Below are 24969 nucleotides of genomic sequence, written 5' to 3'. Positions count from 1 at the left end.
CAAGAATCCTGACACATGATTGGTTATGAAAAGTGCCCCTTCCCTCCAATGGAGAGGCTAGGTTGTGTTCGGGGCGTAGCTTAGCGCTGTAGCTTCTAGGGAGGCACTGGCAGCGGAGGCGCGGGGAGCTGGGCAGAGTCTGGTGAGCCATGGCGGCGGCAGTGGCGGCAGCAGCAGCAGTGCGGTCCCGGATCCTGCAGGCGAGTGAGGGTGGCGACGAGGGACCATGACGTTAGAAATGGGTCCTTTCCGCCCGGTCTCTAAACCATGCTTCTGCTGGACAGATTTCTTGGCCCAGACCCTTCTTTGCAGACCCTTGTGTTCCACCAGACCCGTGTGTTTGAGCTGTCACTCCGTATTGCCTGGCCCGGGAATCCAGCCCCGGACGGTCACGCCTGGCCCACCCCACTTTTACTCCTGATCCTTTCCTTTTCTAGCTCTGACCCACCCACCTTCAGTCCAGCTCAGTCTTTGCTATCACCCGCGGGCTTGCTTTCTCTCATTGGTTCCTCCCACGGACTCCCTTTCACCTCTGTGCCAGCCACCTCTGGGCCCCAGAAACTCCTTTTGGTTACTGTTTATAGAATACTTTCCTTTGCCAGGAGCGTCCCTTCCCCCATCCAGCCTCTATGTGAGGTAAGAGGGGGTAGGAACATGGAACAAGGGTCAGAGAAGAAACTTTGAATCTCTAGACATGTACCCTGGCTTTTCACATCAAAGGCAGCCATTTGCTAGCGTTTACCAACTATTCTGGCCCTTAGTGTTTTTTTCCCAAGCTCTGGGCCAAGTTAAACTTTCTCAGCGAAGTTAAACTTTCGAGATAAATAAGGGCGTTATTGTTTTGCTAACGCTACTAAACATTCCCCAAACAGGTGGTAGAAGATGAGACCCTAGGAAGACACGTTCCCAGAGTCAGTTCTCAAGTGCCAACACACCCTCCACTCTTCTAGGCTACGATTTTAACCGCACAGAAAGAAGCCAGCCCAAGGGAAGTTGTAGAGCTACAGAAGCCTCAGGCCTGTGGTCCCGGCTTTGATTATAGCCTTTCCCATGTGTTTGCATCGTAGCACGGACTTAGAATCTGACACAAGATTTGCTCTATTCCCGGCAAGATTCTTAATCCAGCATTAAGCAACGATGTCTTTTATTCATCCAGCCTAGGAATGTCTCCTGTTGCACTTTTATATAAAATTTTATGTCTGTTCATCAGGTTTTTAGGAGTTCTACTGCAGAAATGTGTGCGTGCATTTGGTTCTTGGCCGAGTCACCAAAGGTTCAGGTTTGAATGTTGTTTAATGGGACCATGAAGAGAGTGAGCTGGAGGTCTTAGAAGGTTGGCATGACTTCACTCCCCTGGCGCTATTCTGGTGTCTTTTTGGAGTAACAGATACAGCATTTCCTCTCTACGTTTTCCATTGCCAACCTCTTAACATCCTTTATAAAAATTGCTCCCCTCTCGTCCTTACCCCATTACCACAAGTCACTAAAAATCCTAAGGTATTTTGTCCTTTGCACAAAGGAGTAGAATTTCTCTTCCCATATATGTTATTTTTGGAACAAATACTCTTAAAAAAAAACCCAAGTTGTAAAAACCTCTAAACTGACTTGGAAAAAGACCAGAAATAGTTCTTAGACAATTAGGAGTTATTGTAATATGACAATTTGATAAAGGGTAGTCTATGTGGTCATGTGGTACATGTATGCAGGCCTAGCTCTTGGAGAAACAGAGGCAGGAAAATCTCTTGAGACCACTTCAAAACCAGCCTGGGAAGGGAACCTGCCAGAGAGCAGGAGCAGAGATAAGGAGGGCAGGTAAAGAAGAGAGTGAAAGGCAACATTGTATACTGACATGCCTGAAGACACTTCAATGAAACCTAGTACTTAGTAAATGGTTACTGAAAAAAATCAACAAAAATGCTTTCTAAAATAAAATGCAGGGCTGGAGAGGTAGCTCAAAGGTCAGGAGAGCTTACTCCTCTTCAGAGGGCCGGAGTTCAGTTCCCAGCACCCACACTGGGCAGCTTACCACCATCTCTAACTCCAGCTTTAGGGGATCTCATGCCTTCTGGACCCCAAGGACACCTGTACACATATTGTATACAATCACACATACACAAAAATTTTAAAAAAAGCCAGCAAGCACCTTAACAAGATCAACAACAAACATCTGGATAACTTACTAAGCCTCTCTCTCTCTGTGTCTCTCTGTCTCTCTCTCTTTCTTTCTCTCTCTCTCTCTCTCTCTCTCTCTCTCTCTCTCTCTCTCTCCCATACACACACACACACACACAGAGAGAGAGAGAGAGAGAGAGAGAGAGGGAGGGAAACATGCCCTACATTCTGACAGCCACGAATGGAGGACTAACAGAAAAACCTAAGAAAGATCAAATTTATATTTTCAGAGGTTTTATTTATTTATTTTTTAGGGCAGCATACAAAGAAATGGGAGCGTTCTTAGTTATTTTAAGTTTTCTGTTTTGGAATTAGAAGAATTTAACGCCCCCCTCTGCTTTGTATGATATTATCTTTCCCATTCAGAGATAAGAAAACCAGTTTTAAAGGAAGCCAGTGACCTGCCAGTGATGCAGAGCAAAGCTGTGAATTTAACCCTAACTCTGCTACTTTCTAGTTTTAAGATTATCTGTGAAGATCAAAGTTTTAAAATATGGTGAAGTAAATTGGCCGGCACTTCAGGTCACTACCTCGAGATCACCTAGTTAGTAATTGATGGAGCTGAGAGTTTACGACCTAGATCTTGGCATGCTTTTCTTTCTTTCTTTGGCCCATTCTAGACTTTTAACATTCACAACTGTAATGCAGTGATGCTAGACAATTGGGGGTGCCAAGGGTACTAAAGGGACGGGAGGAGAGAGTCCCAAACTCAACCTGTCCAGTTCAGCACAAACTTCTTAAAGGGGCTGATTCTGGGTTTGAATATTGCACCACTATCAAGTCATTAGCCAAGGAGAGAAGACAAAGGAAATGACAGATAGGAAATTAATATCTAGAGTATGAAAGATATTTCATTCTCAATCCATGATCTCAGGCTTGAACAACCCTTTGTATCAGATATCCTGCATATCAGATATTTGCATTACTATTTATAACTGTAGCAAAATTGTAGTTACAAAGTGGCAACAAAAATAATTTTATGGTTGGAGGTCAGCACAATATGAGGAATTAAAGGGTTGCAGCATTAGGAAGGTTGAGAATCACTGATCTAGACAGTGAAAGTCATAGGCTGGTTTATTCAAGAATTGTGCTAATGACTATTTCTTTTTTTTTTTTAAGATTTATTTATTGGGGCTGGGGTTTTAGCTCAGTGGTAGAGCGCTTACCTAGGAAGCGCAAGGCCCTGGGTCCGGTCCCCAGCTCCGAAAAAAAAGAACCAAAAAAAAAAAAAAGATTTATTTATTATATATAAGTACACAGAAGCTGTCTTCAGACACACCAGAAGAGGGCATCAGATCCCATAACAGATGGTCATGAGCCACCATGTGGTTGCTGGGAATTGAACTCAGGCCCTCGGGAAGAGCAGTCAGTGCTCTTAACTGCTGAGCCATCTCTCCAGCCCCGACTATTTCTTAGGAAATGCAAAACACATGAGGTCTAACCCTGCAAAACTACATGGTGCCCTGTCATGACTGAGTGCACTGCCAGTCCGTGTACAAGCGCAAACACAAGGTTAACTGCTTTGGGAGGCTGAAGTTCGCTGATCTGCACACTTTTCATCCTTACAGGAGAGCACACGAAACGATATTAGTAACAAATCATTGCTTGGTGACTATTCATCCTTTGATTCTGCAAAATATTAACAAATCTTCAGTCTATTCAAGCACTTATGCTAGGGGCAGAGGACACAGTGATCTAGTGATCTGAAGAGACAATAATTAAACAAGCTCTTATCCTCTAATGTGGAATGAAAAATGGAGCCATTTGGGTGCTTGATGAAGTCCACAATTGGGTGCTTATCCCATATCTGGGGTTGAGACTTCCTGAGGGAGTCCAGAATGGTAAGTGGAATGAAAGGGACAGAATGGATCAGCCTATGTACAACCAAGAAGAGAAAACATTGTCCAGAAGTCTTGGGCCAACCTTGGGATAAAATTGTATAATGTTCCACTCCAGGATGGTTGGAATAGAGAGCAAGGAGGAAGTAGTGAGCAAACTATGAAGTTCGAGAAGCAAAAGCACTATGTCATCCTCTGAACACCACCCGGGATGTTAACTGTGAGGGCAATAGGAAGCCATCAGAGGGCCTGCTGCTGTTTTATGTTGCACTGCAAAAAAATGGAATCCAGGACCTTGAAGACACTGGCTTCTTTAAGGTTGAGGGACATTCCCAGCAGCATGGAAGGGTTCTACATATGGGAGTAATATGTATCCTCAAATGGACTGAGAATGTGTTAATGTTCTGCCTAATTCCTCTTAGAAAGAACCTATTTATTTCTGTTTACAGAATAGAAACTAGATTCAGAACACGTTAGGTTGGAAACTATGAGACTTCTTGGAAAGCCATTATTGAAATCTAAAGAAGACCCAGAGATGGTAATCAGGCTTGAAAAGGGACAGGGTGATGGGAGGAGAGGACAGGACACTGTGTGTTCAGAGACGTGTAGGAAGATAGATGGGACTTGTGCCAGGATTTGTTTGGTTCACTGAGAAGTGAAAAGGGGGGGCGGGGGATGAGGTGACATTCAGAATTCGCCTTGGTCAGCCAGGACCATTGCTCAGGTGGGTGGGCTTTAGGAAGAAAAGCATTTGGGCGGAGAGGGAGGAGTTTAGCTTTTCAGCATGATCCCCCAGTAGAGGTGCGGAAATAGTTATATGGGTATTCTGTGAAGAGGAAGACTGGCTGAGGACTGCAGACCTCGGGATCAGCAGGATCCAATTAGTCCACTGGAGCCACTGGGATCTCTTAAAGAGAATATACAGAATGAGAAGAAAGCCTGGGACTTAGCCTTGGGCAGTGGAGTTAATGGCCAGAATAGAAGAAGGATCCTGCAGAAGAGATAAGGAAGGGATACAGAGAAGAAAAGCTGGGAGGGAAGGGTGGAGAAGACAGCAGGGCATCATGGGAGACAGGTAAAAGGGCTTCAAGAACAGAGAGTAATTAACCAGTCCCCTCTGCTGTGAGGTCCAGTCTAAGGAGGAGTGACTGACACTCTTGAAGGTTGGAATAGGTCAATGTGCTTTTAGGAATTAAGGAAGTAAAGAGAGTTGAGTGAAGAAACTCAGTTGACAGCATCAAAGATCTCAGGGTGAGGGCGAGAACTCAGAGCTCACTGGGACTTTGTGTTGCTCTTCTCATCTCCCTGGTCCTTATTGATCGCCATGGAAAGAACTCAAGGGAGACACTCATAGTATAATATAGAAGTAAAGCACTCTGTTGGTGAAAGGGGACAGTGGCCAAAGGGAGTACTGTCATAAATCACCTTCTCAAGAGGTGAGCATGACCAGTGGCCATCAAAACTATCATCTCAGCTTTCTTTTACATCTTTTACTAGAATATTTCTCAAGTCAACTTTTGTAATGTGTTGATGTTTTTGTTTTAGAAATACAGTGTGAGATTTAATATTAGTATAATTGAGCCTCCCTTGATCCCTGATTTTTTTTACCCTACAAAAATATCAGCATGTTCCCCTATGAGGTACCTGTACCATTTTTAAAATAGCTTCATCACAGTGGGATTGACATAAAGTAAGATGTACATATACCATTGGGTAAGACCTCCTGCCTGTGAAAGTATCACAAGATAATAAAAATATCCATTACTCCAAGAAGATACCCTCTAAGCTCTCCTTACTGCTGCCCCTTTCACCCAAGGGTGCCAGCAAATCCGATGGTGTTATATATGAGCTTGCATTGCCTAGTTTTATATCGATGAAATCATCTAATGATTCAGCTCTTTGTCCCCTCCACCCCTTAGAACAGAGTCTCACTTGGTACCCAGACTGGGCTGGAATAAGTGAGCCTTCAGCTTCCCGAAGGATCTCCATTCTCATCTCATCCTCAGCTGCTACATTTTAAAATGCTACTACTAGGGGTTGGGGATTTAGCTCAGTGGTAGAGCGCTTGCCTAGGCAGCGCAAGGCCCTGGGTTCGGTCCCCAGCTCCAAAAAAAAAAAAAAAAATAAAATAAAATAAAATGCTACTACTAGAATATATTCAATATAAATTGGGTTCCGTTGTGATATTTTCATACATCTGCACTTTGATCGTGTTATCTAATAGTGAACAGTTGAGTCATTACCAAGTTGGGCTAATGAAAATAAAGACGCTATGAACATTTGTATTCAAGTATGTGCGAGCATGTATTTGTAGTTTATTATTATCTATTTACTATTATTACTATTATTTACTATTATTTACTATTATTACTATCTATTTACTATTATTACTATATATTTACTATTATTATTACTATTTAATCTGTAGTCACATTGACCATAGGCAATATTATTTATGGCTTATTATATTTATATTGATTTATACTGTCTTCAACACTTTAGATATCATATTAAGTACTTTTGTTAGATTTGTGGTGACTGCTTTTTGCAAAATATGATACAATGACTAAAAAGTTTCCTTAAATTAAGACTTCTCTGGAAATCCAGGGCATGACCTTCACAATTTATTGTTTCTATGACTTTCTGTGTCCGGGGCCTTCACTGTGTAGACTACCAGGCTAGCCTTCAATTTGTGGTGACTTATTCTCCCTTGCCCCCCTTTTTATGAGACAGGGTCTCACTGCATAGCCCTGGCTGACCTGAAACTCACTGTTTAGACCAGAGTGGTGTTGAATTCACAGAGGTCTGCCTGTCTCCACCTACCAGTGGGTTAGAATTAAAGGCCGGTGTCACTGCACCTGGCCTTGTCGTTTTTATTTTTTTTTAAATAAAAACTATATAGCCAAAGCTGGGGGTGTTGCTCAATGGTGGAATGCTTGCTAGCATACATTAAACCCTTGGTTTGACCCTTAACACTGGGAGGATAATACAAAAGGACAGGGAGATCCAGTCTCAGCATCTCTACCGACAACTAAACTTCATTTTTTAACAAAGGTGCCAAGAATGGTGGCACACTCCTTTATTCCCAGCTCTTAGAAGGCAGAGGCAGGAGGATCTTTGTGAATTTAAAGCCAACATGGTCTATATATCGAGTTCCAGAACATCCAGGACTTCATCGAGAGACACCTATCAAAAACAAACAAACAAGCAAACAAAAGGCATATAGCCCTAAGCATTGTGTGGTGGCTTATGCTTATAACCCTATACTTAGGAGGCCAGTAGGGAATCACTGGGTTCAAGGCCTGCTTCAGCTATATAATGAGTCCCAGGAAAGCCTGGGTTACAGAGGGAGCCTGTCTCAAAACAAGGCTAAATTCTTTACTTAATCTCAGTAGCCATATGATGTTGAGCATCATAACAGCCATTTGTCAAGTTTTATATACTTTTCTGTATTTATTTATCAAATTGTGTTTTGTTGAAATAGGGTCTTGGAGCTGGAGGGATGGCTCAGTGGTTAAGAGCACTGATTGCTCTTCCAGAGGTCCCGTTCAGTTCCTAGCAACCACAGGATGACTCACAACCATCTGTAATGAGATCCAATGCCCTCTTCTGATATGTCTGGACAGCTACAATGTACTTATATGAATTAATTAAATAAATAAATCTTAAAAAGAAAAGCAAAAAGAAAGAGTGTCTTAGCATATAGCCGTAGCTGGCCTGAAACTCTTAATGTAGACCAAGCTTATCTCCAACTCACAGAGACTGCCTGTCTGCGTCCTGAGTGCTGGGATTTAAAGTGTGTGCCACTGCACCAGACATTTATCAGATACTTTCTAATCCTATAGGTTTCTTCTAAAGTAAACTCCACATGGTGTCCAGCATCTTCCTTCTCTTCATCATCAGTGGTAAGTAACTTAGGAGCTAAAGATGGACTTCTGAGAAGGAATCCAGTGTAGGTGTTTTTAAAATAGGTCTCATTATGTAGTCCTGGCTTGTCTTAACTCATATGTAGATCAGGCTGGTTTTCAACTCCTACCTGTGCAAATGCTGGGATTAACAGATGTGTGCTGCTGTGATGATTCCCCTGCAGGCTTTACCCCAGGTGGGAGTTTTTTTTAAAAAAATCTATCAGAGTGGGGTAGGAATGAAATTTGGCTCAGCCCAACTTTAATGTAACCAGCACTATACCAAGACTTGTAGAGTCTGGCCAAGATCATTTCACTTTAGTCAGATTTGAACACAGCACACTTTTGAGAAAAAATATTCAGATAATAATTAACTCAGTCCTAAGTGTACAATAATTTAAGATACGTTTACACTGAGATTCTTTACAAAGTTTATCTGGCTTCTTTCACAAGAATGGGTACTGTGGACTCAGAGATAGTGCCCAAGATTTTCGGTACATTGAGCTGGACTGAGATAAACGAAATACTGTGGGTGTCAGGATTGGCCTGGATCTAAGATAACATAGAATTCACTTAGGCTGCTATAAAATACAAAAGATCTTACGATTACTCATAAGAATGGGTTTTATGGTTTAAAAGAAAGGGTCGGGGATAAGTAAAAGCGTGAATTCTGGGAGATACAGGTAGAGCCTGTCTCATCAGACGACAAGGATCACCAGGTTCTAAAACTCTATCATTCCTGGCACTCCAGGAAGAGTAGCCCTGTACCCCATTCCTCTGCAGAGGTGAGCTGTGTTTAGTGTTCCTGGATTCTCCTGGGCTTGTCTGTGCGCACCAGGCCATTTCAGTCCTCTAGGTGCCACCATGCCCAGGAAAAACGTCCTGTCCTGGTTTTCTTTTTTTCTTTTTTCTTTTTTAGATTTATTCATTTATTATATATAAGTACACTGTAGCTGTCTTCAGACATACCAGAAGAGGGCATCGGATCTCATTGCAGATGGTTGTGAGCCACCATGTGGTTGCTGGGATTTGAACTCAGGACCTCTGGAAGAGTAGTCAGTGCTCTTAACCACTGAGCCATCTCTCCAGCCCCCCTGTCCTGGTTTTCTTATCAGAAACTATGTCTATTCTGTCTTAAACAGTTTCAGTCTGGCAGCATGTCTTTTTTTTTCTTTTTCTTTTTTCTTTTTTTTTCAGAGCTGGGGACCGAACCCAGGGCCTTGTGCTTGCTAGGCAAGCGCTCTACCACTAAGCTAAACCCCCAACCCTTCAGCATGTTCTTTATAATTACAATATTTAATGGCGGCATAGTCCATCAGGTTTAGGTAATTTGAATTTTTTCATATAACATTTAGTGTGCGTCAGTTTTCCAGTATTGTGAAGTAAGTATTTTTATGTAGTCTAAAAATTCTTTTGGATGATTTCTGTCTTGAACTTTATTAGCCGTGTCATAAGGTATCAGTATTTTTATTGCTACCAGAAGTTTAAATTTTGGTGCAGAAAGGGCTAGAGAGAAAGCTCAGCAATTAGATCCAAGTATCCACCAGAATTCTTCTTTACAAGAGAAAGAGAAGCAAAATAATTAAAGTTCCTTTTCTTTTCTTTTTTCTTTTTGCCTATGTGTGTGTGTGTGTGTGTTTTCCCTAGCCAACTGTAAAGCTCTTCATTGATGGGAAATTCGTTGAATCCAAAAGTGACAAATGGATTGACATCCACAACCCAGTAAGCAAACCTTTTGGGGGACTTAAACCAACTAGCCTAGGATTTTGGGAACATGGGGCCAGGTGGGGGCTGGGAGCTCTCCCACAAAGCACAGTGTCGCTGCTGTGAGTAGGTCAACATGGGGAATCGAGGCATTGGCAAAATGTGTTGACTTCTTTCCAGGCCACCAATGAGGTTGTTGGTCGGGTTCCTCAGTCCACCAAAGCTGAAATGGAGGCAGCCGTAGCCGCCTGCAAACGTGCTTTCCCTGCGTGGGCAGACACATCTATTTTAAGCCGGCAGCAGGTCCTGCTTCGTTATCAGCAACTCATTAAAGAAAACCTGGTAAGAAGTTTGAGTGGCCTACCAGCCTGCTTCCTAGGGTACACTGGTCACCTCTTCAGGGACTCACTCAGCTGTCCTCACTCACTAACACAGAAGGACATCGGTCAGGACCCTTCTCCCCACTCGAGTTCCCCCTCAGCTTTGGTTTTCCTTGGAGGAGAAGGGGAGCTGGATGAAGAGCTCAGTGATAGAGGATGTGTTTAGTGAATGTTAGCCAGGGTCTCATTGCTGGGAACAGATACCATGACCAAGGCAATGATGATATTTCATTGCTGGCCTACACTTTCAGAGGTTCAGTCCATTATCATCATGTCTGCAGTCTGTGAGCAGACGTGGTGCTGGTGAAGGAGCTGAGAGTTCTACATCCTGATCCAAAAGCAGCCAGGAGAGGACTGTCTTCTGCAACCAAGAGGAAGGCCTCTTCCATAGTGGGCAAAGCTTAAGAATAAGACCTCAAAGCCCACCCTACAGTGATCACTTCCTCCTATAAGGCAACATCTCCTCCAACAAGGCCACACCTCCTAATAGTGCCACTTCCCGGGGCCAAGCACATTCAAACCACCACAGTGAGCATGAGCAAGGCCTTGGATTCAGCCAGACGTGGTAGTTTGTACCTCTGATCCCAGCACTTCTGAGGCGGAGGCAGAAAGGTAGAAAGGAGTCAAGGCCAACCTCAAATACAAAGCGAGTTTGAGTTTGAGCTATGTGAGATCTTGTCTCAAAACAACAAAACCATGAAGTAGATCCCCAGCATCGAGCAAGTAAGTAAATAAGGGAACATCCTTGGATTAGTTTCTATTTATCTGTTTTCCCTCTAGAAAGAAATCGCCAGGTTAATCACATTGGAACAAGGGAAGACTCTGGCTGATGCTGAAGGAGATGTGTTCCGAGGCCTTCGTAAGCTGGGAGCCCCTCATTTGACTTGGGGGAGAGATCAAAGGAATATGGGAGGCAGACCCCACCCTGGGAAGGTTGATTCTTTATGTAGATTTTGGTATCCTGTGGTATTTTTTTCCTTTTCTTTTGCTGTATTTTGCTTTTATTTTACTTTATTTTTGGACTTTTGTCTTTTGAGGCAGAGCTCACTTGCTGCTTTGGAACTATGTAGCCAAGGCTGGTTCTGACCTGGTCCTCCTACCTCAGTTTCCCATGTGCTAGGATTATAAATTGTGCACCACTATGCCCAGCCTGGCTCAGTGGGTCAGGAATGCTTCCCACTCTCTTTTAAGGCAATATTTGTCAGGTACTTTTGAGACTAATTTACTGGGGTTTTGTTTGTTTGTTTGTTTTAAGCACAAATGATGTTTCAGAACATATATTCATCTTACCATTGTTTTACCCACTCAGAGAATCTGAGGAACATGGAAGGACAAATTCCTGTCATTGGCATGACCCACCACTTCTTCGCAGGCTTGAGTAGAGTGTGACAAAGCTCAGTAGTGTTCGGCATGCAAAGGTGGTGACCTCATTGATGTCTTCTCCCTTCCAGAGGTGGTTGAGCATGCCTGCAGTGTGACGTCCCTCATGCTGGGAGAGACCATGCCATCTATCACCAAAGACATGGACCTTTATTCCTACCGCCTGCCTCTGGGGGTGTGTGCAGGCATCGCACCATTTAATTTTCCTGCCATGATCCCCCTTTGGATGTTTCCCATGGCTATGGTTTGTGGAAATACTTTCCTAATGAAACCATCAGAGCGAGTACCTGGAGCAACCATGCTTCTTGCTAAGTTGCTTCAGGATTCTGGTGCCCCGGACGGAACACTGAACATCATCCATGGACAACATGAAGGTACCTTGTCTATATGGCTACTTAATCTGACTCCCAAAGAAAGTAAGGTGTTAAAAATTGATTGGGATTTTTTTTTCTTCTTTTTTCTTTTTTTCGGAGCTGGGGACTGAACCCAAGGCCTTGCGCTTGCTAGGCAAGTGCTCTACCACTGAGCTAAATCCCCAACCCTTGATTGGGATTTTTAATGTTTATTTAAGGCACATGTGACTCTGTGTGTCTGCCACACATGAGTGGGTACCCACGGAGGCCAGAACAGAGTACTGGAGCTCCTGAAATTGAAGCTATAGGTGGATGTGAGGTGCGCAGTGTGGGTGCTGGGAACTGAATTTATATCCTCTGGGATAAATAAATTGAGAGTGGGAAGCATTCCTGACCCACTGAGCCATCTCTCCAGCTCTGTGACTGAGTATTTTAGGATGAAAAACTTAGCGAGGAAGGGTTTACTAATAGTGACTTCATGCTTGAATGCCATGTTCTTAACCATCCTGCCATCTGGATGAGCTAAAGTAACTAGGGAGTAGCCATGTTTCTTACTGCTGGAACACCAGGCAAAGATGACATCAAAGAGAAAGTTTATGTTCTTTAATATCTCAACAGCCCTTTAAGGGAGGGGCTGTTTTCATCTTACAGATAAGAAGATAAAGGCAGAGTGCAATGAAGTCACTTGCTCTAAGTAACATGACCTGTAACTAGGTAACAGAAAGTAGGGAAATTAGGACCCATCTATCCAGGAAGGCTGGCTCTGGTTCTTAATTATAGCCTTCCCTGTCACCTCTTGTGTGAGAGGTATATGAGCATCTGAGAATCTTAGATAGAACATATTCTTAAAGATAAAATAAAAAGGTCAAGTTGTGAAAGAATGTTATTGTATTTGAGGAATGTAGAGGCCTCTATGGATTGTCTAAAGGGATCCGCATGTAAAGGCACTTGACACACCAGCCTGATCTTGGGACTCGTATGAACGTGGGAGAAAAGAACCAATTCCACAAAGCTGTCTTCTGCTGTACACACACACACACACACACACACACACACACACACACACACACACAAATAATGAAAATAAAGTTTAAAGAAATTATGGCTTTCAGAGATTAGAATTAGGAATTCTGGAATACTAATGAGAATAAACCAGCTAAATACAATTCATGATTTAAAGACAGGTGTAACTATACCACCAATATTTGTGAGGCAGAAATATTGAGTTTGGGATCAGCCTGGTCTTGTGAGCTCAAGGCCAACAGGGCTTCATAGTGAGACCCTGTTTCAAAAACAAAACAAATTTAAGCGAAAAAAGAGCACCTCATAGTGAGATTTCCATGTAGAAATGTATGGCTATAGGTCACAGTGTGGGGAAAGGGGGATTTGCTGTGTTGGTAAGCCTAGGGCTGTATTCTTTGTGGTAATCGTTTCTTTTCTTTCCAAAGCTGTAAATTTTATTTGCGATCATCCAGACATCAAGGCAATCAGCTTTGTGGGATCCAACCAGGCGGGAGAGTACATCTTCGAAAGAGGGTCAAGAAATGGCAAGAGGGTTCAAGCCAATATGGTGACTTCTCATTCCTTTAGCTCCTCAAACTTGGCTATACATACATACATACATACATACATACATACGGATGTATATGTATATGTATATGTATATGTATATGTATATGTATATGTATATGTATATGTATATGTATATGTATATGTATGTATGTATATATAAGACCTAGTAACTGTCCTGCAGTAGACAGGCTTCATCCCATGTCTCATGAAGGCCAGTGTTTTTCATTTCCTCCTGAATGCCTTCTCCCTTAGTCTCTGAACCTTTTATTACATTTATTACATATTTGGTGACAAAGGACACATTCTTCCTCAAAACTGTTACTCACATCCTTTGGTCTAAGTATTAACAGCCAGATTTTTCACTTTCTTGACCTTATTTATTGCTTCTTTAAAAAAATGTACTTTACTAGTGATATGATTTAAAGATATGGTAGAGAGCCTGGTGGTACAGGCCTTTAATCCCAGCAAGGATTAAAGTTCGAGACCAGCCTAATTTAGAGTTCCAGGACAGTAAGGGCTCTACAGGGAAACCCAGTCTTGAAAAGTTAAAAAAAAAATTAAAAGAAAATGATAAAGAGCTAGTTATCCCCAAGGTTACTTCATCTTTACTATGACCAGTTTGTTAAGGAATTAGAAAGGGCTATCCACACAAGGCACTGTCTCATATGTCCTCATACGTACGTTATGTGGTTTATTTCTGTATTCTACTAGTTTTTAACCTCTCAGTTTGAAAGTAACTGGGTCTTCCCCAGCCCACCACCATATTAATGGTTTTTATTTAAATACAGATCAGCTTCTCAAGGAGATTCATCATGGAGCTCTGTTTAGTATTACTTTTTTTTTTTTAAAGACTTATTTATTTAATGTGAGTCCACTGTAGCTGTCTTCAGACACACCAAAAGAGGGCATCGGATCCCATTACAGATGGTTGTGAGCCACCAAGTGGTTGCTGGGAATTGAACTCAGGACCTCTGGAAGAGCAGTCAGTGCTCTTAACCGCTGAGCCATCTCTCCAGCCCTGTGTTTAGTATTACTTAAACTTCAGCAGTATTAAAAACAGTCTGTGGTCTGTGCTACAGAGTGAGCTTAATACTACCTGGCAACTCAGTGAGGCTCTATCTCAAATGAAAGACTGATATTAGCCTGGCATGCATGAGGCCTAGGTTTAATTCCCAATACTTCAAAAGTTAAAACTTAAAAAAAATGCCTTTTCAAAATAACACACTATGGATCTTCTTTCTATAAATTCTCATATATTAGATTCTTTGCTTAAATTTTTTGTTTAAGTGGAGCCCTGTGGTCCTGTGGAGGCTCCATGACCCAGCGTAGAGGAATGCTAGAACTCTGAGGTGGGATTAAGTGGGTGGGTAGGGGAGCACCCTCATAGGAGGAGGGTGAAGGGAGGAAGAGATAGGGGGTTTGTGGAGGAGAAACTAGGAAGGGAGATAACATTTGAAATGTCAATAAATAAACAATAAAAAAAAGTGAATTTAGCTAAGGAAGACCTGTGTACTTTCTACATTTCTTTAGGGAGCCAAGAACCATGGGGTAGTCATGCCAGATGCCAATAAGGAAAATACCCTCAACCAGCTGGTTGGGGCAGCATTTGGAGCTGCTGGGCAGCGCTGCATGGCTCTTTCAACAGCCGTCCTTGTGGGAGAAGCTAAGAAGTGGCTGCCAGAACTGGTAGAGCGTGCCAAGAATCTCCGCGTCAATGCAGGTGATCAGTCAGCTGCCAAGTAACTTTAGACTTTGCCTTTGCAGCATGAAATTCTTAGAGTTAGCCCTGGCCTTGCTAGAGGGGAACAGTTATGTTCCTACTATTACCTCTCCTTAATTCCACATGTTAGTCAAACTTACCTCAGCAGTCGTTTTATGGTAATAAAATCCTCAGACACTTCTACCTGTTTTATAGGAGATCAGCCTGGAGCTGATCTTGGTCCCCTGATCACCCCCCAGGCCAAAGAGAGAGTCTGCAATCTGATTGATAGTGGAGCAAAAGAGGGGGCTTCCATCCTTCTGGATGGGCGGAAAATTAAAGTTAAGGGCTACGAAAACGGTAACTTTGTTGGACCAACCATCATCTCCAATGTTAAGGTAAACAACTGAATTACTTTACAAGAGCTAAAAACACCTCAGAGGCTTTGAAATTTCACCCCTCTATAAGTGAAGGTATTTAAGATCATAACTCTTGCTAGGATTGCTCAGTTATTCTTTCTGGAAACTAAATAAATCTCTCTCTCTGGCTTCCAACCAGAGCTCATTCTATTCTGTGGCACACGTCCTGGTTTGCTTTCTATCGCTGTGATAAAAATGACCAAAAGCAACTTTAGGAGAAAAGGGGTCTGTCTGGTTTGTTTTGATTCCAGTTAATCACTGAGGGAAGAGTTCAGGGCAGGAGCTCATGGCAGGAACTTGGAGGCAGAAACTGAAGCTGAGGCCATGGAGGAAGGCTGTTTACTGACTTGCTCCCTATGGCTGGTTCACCTTGCTTTTTTATACAACTCAGGAACATATGCCCAGGGATGGCACCACCCACAATGGCCTGGACTCTCTCTCACCAATCATTAATTAAGAAACACTGCACAGATCTGCCCACATGCCAATCTGAAGGAAGCCAGTTAAGGTTCCTTCTTCCCAGATGCCTGAGCTATATCAAGAGGACACAAATAACCAGTATAATAGACTTCCCGTGGAAGGTGAATAGTCTCAGCTTTGAAGAACTGCAGTCTCTGTCACAACCATCTGGTGTATAGTAGAACGTCAACCACAAATGCACGACTGTATTCCAGTAAAAAATCTTATTTCTGGACACATTTTTGAATTTCATAATTTTATGTCATGAAAATTTTCCTTAACCATTAAAAAAAAAGGTAGAAACTATTCTTAGTTGTGGACTGTTTAAGAACAAGCCGCTGGCATATCTGGCCCATAAACAGCAGTTAAAACCCTTGTTATGGGGAGCTGGAGAGACGGCTCAGCAGCCAGAGCACTGACTGCTGTTCCAGAGGACCAGGGATCAATTCCCAGGACCCACATGGAGGCTCACAGCTGTGTAACTCCAGTTCCAGAGGATCTGACAGCCTCACACAGACATACTGTAGATAAATCAGTGCACATAAAACAAATTAAACCATTAAAAGATTATAATGAAATAAAACCCTTGTCTTACACTTGTTTCCCACTTGTTCACTTGTAGTATCCCAATCACTATATTAACCAGCCAGTATTTATTGACTACCTTGCCCTGGGCCCTCTTTGCCAGACTGAAACAAAAGAAGGAAATCATGGATTAATTCTTATTTATCAAAGTGTGACAGTCTCTCAGCTAACATTCGTGACTAATTGAGGCAGGCTTTTTATTGTGTGTCCTCAGTAACCGTGAAGGATCATGGATTGAAGGTTTTTGCTATAGAAATGCAGAGGAAAAACTTATTGTCAACAAACCCAGCTGGCCAGTGCTGAGGTACAGGACGCTCTGAGTGTCTAAGAAGGACCAATATCAAAACCGGAGACTTACGTGGAAACAAGGGATGAATGAGAACCGGCCGCTTTGTTACAGAGCAATAGCAGAAAGCTCTTAGAAAAATTCTGTACACTTACTATGTTTGATTCATAAAAAGAACTTTTCATGTAAATTTCAGTAAAATTGTACGAAATAAGTTATACAGGTGCTGGTGCTAGGGCCTTGAACTTGAAAGAGCATTGAAAAGCAAGGAATGCAAGAATTCTAAGCCCTTTCTGTGATAGTAGCATAGAAGATTTCTACCTTTTGGACAGAAATAAGAGAAGAGGAAGGATCACTAGCATGGAGGCTCCTTGTGGCCACAATGGGTGGCGACTCAGAATGCCAAAAGCATAAAATATCACAATTTAAAAAGCTGACTTATGGAGGCTGGAGAGATGGCTCAGTGGTTAAGAGCACTGACTGCTCTTCCAGAGGTCCTGAGTTCAATTCCCAGCAACCACATGGTGGCTCACAACCATCTGTAATGGGATCTGATGCCCTCTTCTGGTGTGTCTGAAGACAGCTATGGTGTACTTATAATAAATAAATAAGTAAATATTTTTTTAAAAGCTGACTTATTTTCTGGATCTATCTCTCCTGACAGCCAAGTATGACTTGTTACAAAGAGGAGATTTTTGGTCCAGTTCTTGTGGTCTTAGAGACAGAAACCCTGGATGAAGCCATCAAGATTGTTAATGACAACCCATATGGAAACGGGACTGCTATCTTTACCACCAACGGAGCCATAGCTCGGAAATACGCTCACATGGTGGATGTGGGACAGGTTTGTGAATGGGAACTTTGGAGATTCTTCAGCTGTTTCTGAAGAGGAGACGATAAACAACCCTTATCAGTCAACTGCAGCTTGTTTGAACACTGTCCCTTTAATTGCCCACAATTACCCATCTCTTCCTCAGGAATAAAAGTTCTTAGGGTGGAGCACCAGGGTGCAAGATGACTACTTAAAATTGATATCTCAAAAAGAAAAAAAAAAAACCTCAAACCAAACAAAATCTAAAAACCAAAGCAAAAATAAAATTAATCTCTGTTGCCTTTGAGCTTCTACATGGGCACTGTGGTTCGAGCCCTTTGGGGAGTTCTCTTCAACTTTGATGTGATTTGTTTTTTAGGTGGGCGTGAATGTCCCCATTCCAGTGCCTTTGCCAATGTTTTCCTTCACTGGCTCTCGATCTTCCTTCAGGGGAGACACCAATTTCTATGGCAAACAGGTAACTTTTGAGTTGGAATTCTCTTTTTCTTTGAGAATCTGTCTTGAACATATTCAGAGCAAGATCACATAAAGAAGGTCCGCTTGCATCTGCTGAGGAGTCATCATTTCCTAGGCTCCTGAAAGAGTTTAAAAGTTAACACTTTCCCAGATGCCTCTTCATGACTAGTTCAAGGCAATAGGTTTAAAGGAAAAAGCATCAGGCAATCCAAACCTTTTACATGGATTCTGGGGGTCTGAACTCAGGTTCTAATGTTCATGTGGTAACTGCTTTACCCACAAACACATCTCCACAGATTTCTCGGTTTTTTTTTTTTTTTGGAGACATGGTCCTATATATCCTCGGATGGTCCCCGACTCACTATAGCCAAGGATGACCTTTATCTCTTGATCCTCTTACATCTACCTCTTGAATGTTGGAATTATATATATAATATATAAATTTATAATAATTATATATAAATTATATAAATTATATATATTTATAACTTATACTTAATTGCATATAATTAGATATATAATTTATATTATATAAATGTGTAAATTATATATTTAACTAGATGTATATAATTTATATTTATACATTTTGGCCTACATGTATGTCTGTGCACCATGTAGCAACTGATGCTCTCAGAGGCCAGAAGAATGTGTTGGATCCCCTGGAACTGGAGTCACACATGGTTGTGAGCTGCCATGTGGCTACTGGGAATAAAATGTTGGTCCTCTGCAAGAGGAACAGAAGCTTTTAATAGCTGAACCACCTCTCTGTGCCCCCATAAACGGTTTGAGTATACTATGATGAACAACCAGCGGATTTTGTTGTACCAATTACTCAAATAGGAACATGAGTACTGCTCACAACACCGCCTTCAACAACTAATTTGAAAAGAAGATGTGCTGACTCTTTCTCTCTCTGATTTTTTTAAGGGCATCCAGTTTTACACTCAGTTAAAGACTATCACATCTCAGTGGAAGGAAGAAGATGCTACTCTTTCCTCACCTGCAGTGGTCATGCCTACCATGGGGCGTTAGAACGTTCAAGACTCCATCCAGCCTGAGTAACTTCCCACTGTCCTTGGCAATCTTCATCTGCCATCTTTGCTCCAAACAGATCCATGAGGATGGAGTATATTGCAATGAAATTCTTTCTCAGAACTCGCAATCCCTTCAAAGTTATAGGGAGTACAGGATAACACCAACGCCAGGCCTTCACTTGTTCTCCATACTTCTCTACGGTTTTTGAGGTTAACTGTTGTTAAGTGTGAAGTGTTTGCCTAGAATAAGAGCTTAGAACTGTCTTCTAACAATTCTTTTCTGATGACTTGGAGGGACAACGTAGGGGCAGATCTTGCAATCACTGAAACTGTTCATCCTCTGAGCCTCAATTATAGCCCTCCACCAGTCCCCACACTATCAAACATGTAACCTAGTTTTACTTATCCCAGCATGGTGATGACTGCTTTTCTGCTCAATACCACTTTCTTCATGGCCACTATTTAATTCTATCCATTTCTTGCTTCTTAAAATACTTCTCAAGGTACCTCAGGATGAAGTGATAAGTTAGCTTTTTGTTACATGTGCCATTCTTCATGGTTTGCCTCAACAATCATTAAACCAATACTCTAGCCATTAATTCAGATACAAATAAATCCTTAGACAAAATATTTCACAAATGGTTTTTGACCCAGAAATCAAAGGATCTCCAATCCTGAAAGTGAATAGACTCTTGCCTTAAGTAGCCTTACCTATTATTTGCCAAAATATGTTATTCTTTCTTTTGACAGCATTTCTCTTTAGTTGATACTTTTTAATGAACAAAACTCTTCATATAGAATAATTGATTAGGCTACTAGAAACTTCAAAGTTTCATGCTTTGACAATATTCAGTCACCTTATTCAACTTAGCCAGTTACTCAGCTGCCTTTAAGCTTGCTTCTCTGATAATCTGAACCTTAAGTCAGAAGAGGCTGATGTGCTGAACAGAACAGTTTGTCCATCTGACCTGAAGCCTTGGCTTTCTGAACTAGGCTATGGGTTCTGCTTAGTCTTTAGTGCTTAGTGAGGTGTGGCGCTGGCCATTTATTTCCCTCTGTTCTGTACAGCCATGTGTGGACAGTGCTGCTCCAGTCCATGTGGGCTTTGGTGAGTTGAGATAAAGGTGGTGAAAACCTTGACATTTCCTACTCTTTGGATATAGATTTTAGAGCAACCGGCTTCGGTAGAATTCAGAGCTTCGGTCACTTTAACAAACCACAACTCTGATTTCTTTTGTTTTCCACCCTAAAGCAAAGTAGACATTTATACTTCGTGACTGCATAAAATACAGTTCATACTTAATTTAATCCAACAATTTTGGGCTGGGTTGAAAAGTGGTTATTATCTAAATTCCAAATACAATTTAATCTAGACTCCTAATATTTTCCTTAGATATGAAGGAAGTTTCTTTTAAAAAATTATGACTAATCAGAATTGTATTGCTTCTAATTATAATCAACAGATACGAGCAGCTACTAGTGCTCAAAAGAATTTCTTGTTTCTTAGATGAAATTTATATTTGGCTATATTAAGGTTAATATCACTAAAACAGAAAACCAGCATTTTTCCTTTTTGTTTTTATATGGCCTCATCAAGTTTTTGTGAGCTTCTATACTGATCATGAATAATAAAATACAAATAAAAAAGCCTTAGGAAAAAATACAGTTTTGAAAAACGTGGTCTTTTCCTTCCTTTGTCCTCCAGGTTCCAGTGATTTGTGTTTGTGCTTGAAACCAAGACTTATAAGGACCTTATGTTTGTGCCTATTTAAAAGACAGGATGGAGGTGACTCCAGGGGAGGGCACTTTGCTCTAGCATGCATAACGTTTCAATCAGCAGCACTGAAAACAGTAATAACACAATGCACATTTGACTAAGCTGAAAGTAATCTGCAGGTTCTCCAGTTATATATAATATGCCTTATTAGTATAGATATTGCTATAAAATTTTCTATTATCATCCTGAGAGCTGTTTGGGTAATAGAGAACTATGAACTAGTAAGACATCACATAATGAAAGCTAACAGTGATGTATTATTTGATTAGAGAGCAGATTCCTTACTATGTCAGAGTCCTGTAATTCTTGAGGAATAACACCAGGTGACACCATTTTATTGGAGTCTGATACTGGCACTTGCTGGGTGATGAAGGTTTGATCTGGAAGGCCAGGTTCCTCCCTATAATAAAGAAAAGAAATAGTGTTTCAGCAGTCATGTGTGGACTTTGGTTCAGAACAACAGACTTGCTATAGCATTCTCACTTAACAAAGCTGTAAAATATTCACAAAGAACATTGTGGTCAGGCTCTTACTCAGAACTCTGGCAGGAGAAATCTTACCTACTTTCTTTCATTTCTCCACTGTCATAAGTAATATGGTCTGGAACAGGAGGCTTAGAACTCTGACTGTATTTCCTGTGGTAGATAAACATCAATGAACAAATGAGGCAATGTGTCCTTGTGCCTTCCTACCCTTAAAATGCTCACTTGCATTTCAGTTGGATAGGATTTCTATTTTCAGAATGCATTTTATAAACACAGATGTGATAAGGAATCAAATATAACTGTTTAAAGTTCAAACATGTTGAATTCAAGAAAGAAACATTTCTGGAGGTATTTGTGCACAGTGATTACTAGTGGAACGCAAGGCTGAATGAGAGAACTGAGCAAACCCCCTAGAGAAGTTCCCATCCCACAAAAGAACTTCATGGAACTAGAGGATGGGTCCGTGGGTAAGAGAGCTTGCTGTACAAGCAAGAAGACATGCGTTCCAGCCTATCATTTGAAGGAAGATACAGGCAGATCCTGGGAACTAAAGTTAAAACAAAGGAAAAAAGAATCTATGTCAAGTGAAATGGCTTTTTGGTTGTTCTGGGGTAGGGAGAGTTGCCTCCAGTTCAATGTGTAACCCAGGATGACCCTATTCTTCTCCTTGCCCCTCTCTAGATAAGAGGAATTATATAAAGGTATGAAGGGCCTGGATTGGAGGGCTCTGTCTTCATTGTGAGGGTCAAGGAAGTTTCTGACAAGGTAAAAGCCTGAGCTAATTTCTAAGGCTAACAAAGGGTAGTGAGCTATAGAGGAAGCCTCCTGGTGCTTTGGCATCTGCACCCACACCCAATACACCTGCACACATAGACTCACAGGACTCTCAGGACATAGAAAAGTTAACCGATGGAGTCAGGCCCAGTATAAAGTGTAGGGTTAATAAACAGGAAATAGAATATAACTGATTTCCCTATCCTGAATGAGTTTATAGAGGTAATATCATGTTGACTTCTCAAGAAGTCACACACACCAACCAGTCCTAAACTTGACGGAAAGCAAATGCTGATGAAAACGCATGAACCTCCTCAAATGATGGAAGCATTAAAGACTCTAATAGTTACAAATGAAACACCGACAGTGCCTAAGTGACGGCTTAAGTAATTTATTTGCACTGTTCCCTGATTACACTCCTCTGACTTAGGTCAATTAAAAAATACCCCGCTGCTGAATTTACAGTTGTCCAGAGTCAACTGTGAACTTTTACCAAGTTCCTGTTCTTACTTGGAAGGTGGAGGAAGAGCAGGACTTCAAGGCTGGCCTCAATGACACAGTGAGCTAGACGTCAACCTGAACTACATGAGCCTCCGCGCAGAATAAACACATCAAACAGTATCAAACAATATCAGCTGGCAATAGCTCGCTCATCTGTACAAACCAGTGCAAGCTCAAGAGTTGTTACGTGTCCCTGAAGGCGCCACACGGTCAGCCGATCGACTGATCCGTGACCCGTCATTCCATGTTCGTCTCCCAGTCTGTCTAAAAGCTGCAATAGCTGAGCCAGTAGCTAAGGCCTTTAGTGAATTTCCTTTCATTCTCAAAAGCAATGGTCATTGGTCCTGGGGAGCTTCTAGGTTTGACAACCTGATATTTCATGACAGAAATGGGAAATTACCTGGCAGCAAAGCCATTCATTTTTGCAAAGAGCAATCTTAAGACTTTTTCCTTTTGTTCCCAGGTCAAATCTCTAATATCCACATTTTCTTGAGTAGTTGGCCTGAAAAATTTCAAAGAAAAAAAAGGTAAAAGATGTGATCAAAGTAAATGTATCTCTTTTAAAAATATAAAGTATGTAAATAGAAATTTTCTATACCATAACCAGATATGTAATGATTTCAAAGCAAACTGCACATTACAAAACCATAAAGTCTTAAAAAGACTGTCAGCGTGCTAATCAATCTAAAGTGTTCTGTGGCCCTGAGATGCAATGAGAAACACAGCAGAGTGTGGTGCCCTGGACAGAGCACTAAGAACAAAGTGCCATGGAGAAACCAAACACATCCCCATAAAGACCCAACTGCCACAGACATGCGCTTTTCCATAATACAAGTAAATCTCTAGATATTTTGGAAATTTTGAGAATTTTGATCTGAGTGATATACAGGTCACTAGAGAATGGCCTCCAATCCACAGAACACTTCTGCATGACAGTCATTCAGAATTATTATATTGATTTTTAAAAACTATTGTTACCTATAAATTTTATTTCAGAATACTAAAGGAGCACCATAAAATATCTGAAAAGGCATGATTAAAAATGTTTAACCTGGACTTAGTCAAGTTTTTTCAACAAATTTCCAATTTAAAAGAACTAAAATAAAGTAAGAAAGAGATATTACAATGATGTCTTAGGAGGCAGTGAAACCAAGGGCACAAAAAGACAATGCATTCCAGCATTATTAATACCATTTTTCAGCCTCCGTGAGGTCCTGATTCACACTATTGGTGCTTTGTTCTCTGCCGTCAAAGGTCCTGATTCGGGGGTATTCTGTCCTTCCTGCACACGCCATTCTCATTTTTAAATTGAAAGCAGCTTGTGCTATTTGCTTATAATGCTTCCTGCTGATCAGAATCTGTTGCTTCACTTCGTAGAGAGCGTCTAGAAAGAACTGTTCCACTTCTGTCCTCTCATCCAGTATGTTCCTGGCCAGCTTCTTTATGCGGTTCATCTCCTTGTCCTTCATCTGAAGAAGCTGCTGCAGCTTGTCGATCTCTACCAAACCTGCTTGGTTCTCTATGAGTGCCTTTTGCTGCAGCTTTGAAACTTCAGCCTCAAACTCTGCGGTCATGTAGGTCAGAGCATTCTCCAAGCTCACCACCTTCTTCTGAAGAGCTTGGATCTGTGATCTTTGCTGCATGAGTTGCATAATCTTTTCCTTAACCAACAGATCATTGATTTCCTTAAAAACAGGAAAGGGAGATTTTTTTTCTTTAAATATCCTAGAATTTAAAGTCTCTCAATAATTTCTGTTACCTAAGGGATCTAAGCTTCACGTCAGGCTGAAGCAATTATTTTGAAATCTCTATGGACAGAAAAAGTAACCAATAAATACCCTTGGGTCCTTGACTAGGTCTGTGAAAGTGATCCACTGATTTTATTAATTAGGAAACTTTTAAACTTCCTCTATAATTCTTACGTTACATATTTTATATTATAGAAATGAATAAACCTTTACAAAGAAACACTACAAGTCTATAAAGGTCCCTTGAAGTTGAACAAGGTCAGGCAGGTTGCAGTACAAGTGGACTTGTTTGTTTGCTTGCTTTTAGAGACAGGCTTTCTCTGTACAGTGTAGCTCTGGCAGTTCTGGAATGAGCTCTCAGACCAGGCTGACCTCAAAGTCAAAAATCCACCTGCTCTGCCTCCTGAGTGCTGGGATTGAAGCCGCCACCGCCACGCCTCACTGAGATGTCAGTGGAAATAGGACTCCTGGGAAGATTGGTAAAGGAGCTATGATTTGTTTTGTTTTTTATCTTTCCTTCCTGTTGTCTGGAGTAACCCTTAGATCTCTATCAGCCACCCTGGCCCTAAAGTGTCCAACATACACAAACACTACAGCCAAAAAAAATAAT

At 41.5% G+C, this 24969-nt stretch overlaps 2 protein-coding genes across 4 annotated transcripts in view; one reads left to right on the top strand and one right to left on the bottom strand.

The window, feature by feature from the left end:
- Window positions 1-105: 105 nt before the first annotated feature.
- Aldh6a1 (aldehyde dehydrogenase 6 family, member A1) lies at window positions 106-20739 on the top strand. The gene is made up of 12 exons (NM_031057.2): window positions 106-200; window positions 7856-7915; window positions 9563-9637; window positions 9800-9961; window positions 10780-10858; window positions 11451-11753; window positions 13181-13302; window positions 14835-15024; window positions 15220-15401; window positions 17417-17596; window positions 17943-18041; window positions 18968-20739. The coding sequence occupies exons 1-12, from the start codon at window positions 150-152 to the stop codon at window positions 19070-19072; spliced, it is 1608 nt and encodes a 535-aa protein (NP_112319.2). The 5' UTR covers window positions 106-149; the 3' UTR covers window positions 19073-20739.
- The window catches only part of Bbof1 (basal body orientation factor 1), a 25791-nt gene continuing 18499 nt past the window's right edge, over window positions 17678-24969 (bottom strand). For all 3 annotated transcript variants that reach the window (NM_001395618.1, XM_063262320.1, XM_008764830.4), the window contains exons 8-12: window positions 23803-24296; window positions 23012-23113; window positions 21412-21486; window positions 21137-21251; window positions 17678-18159 (exon numbers count right to left, since the gene is read on the bottom strand). In NM_001395618.1, the coding sequence (NP_001382547.1) occupies window positions 18145-18159; window positions 21137-21251; window positions 21412-21486; window positions 23012-23113; window positions 23803-24296 (801 nt within the window). In that variant the 3' untranslated portion in view covers window positions 17678-18144. The remainder of the gene's footprint in view (window positions 18160-21136; window positions 21252-21411; window positions 21487-23011; window positions 23114-23802; window positions 24297-24969) is intronic.

This window comes from Rattus norvegicus, chromosome 6 (assembly GCF_036323735.1).
Source record: "Rattus norvegicus strain BN/NHsdMcwi chromosome 6, GRCr8, whole genome shotgun sequence".
In the NCBI taxonomy this organism is placed as follows: domain Eukaryota; kingdom Metazoa; phylum Chordata; class Mammalia; order Rodentia; family Muridae; genus Rattus; species Rattus norvegicus.
The sequence above is the reverse complement of the archived record's forward strand: the minus strand, read 5'-3'. Positions and strand labels throughout refer to the sequence as shown.

Bases quoted from the DNA above. Each gene is read 5' to 3' on its own strand.
- Aldh6a1 (NM_031057.2), top strand. From the start codon at position 150: ATGGCGGCGGCAGTGGCGGCAGCAGCAGCAGTGCGGTCCCGGATCCTG. The intron at 7,916-9,562 runs GTAAGTAACTTA...TGTTTTCCCTAG, and splicing joins CCTTCTCTTCATCATCAGTG to CCAACTGTAAAGCTCTTCAT. The intron at 9,638-9,799 runs GTAAGCAAACCT...ACTTCTTTCCAG, and splicing joins GGATTGACATCCACAACCCA to GCCACCAATGAGGTTGTTGG.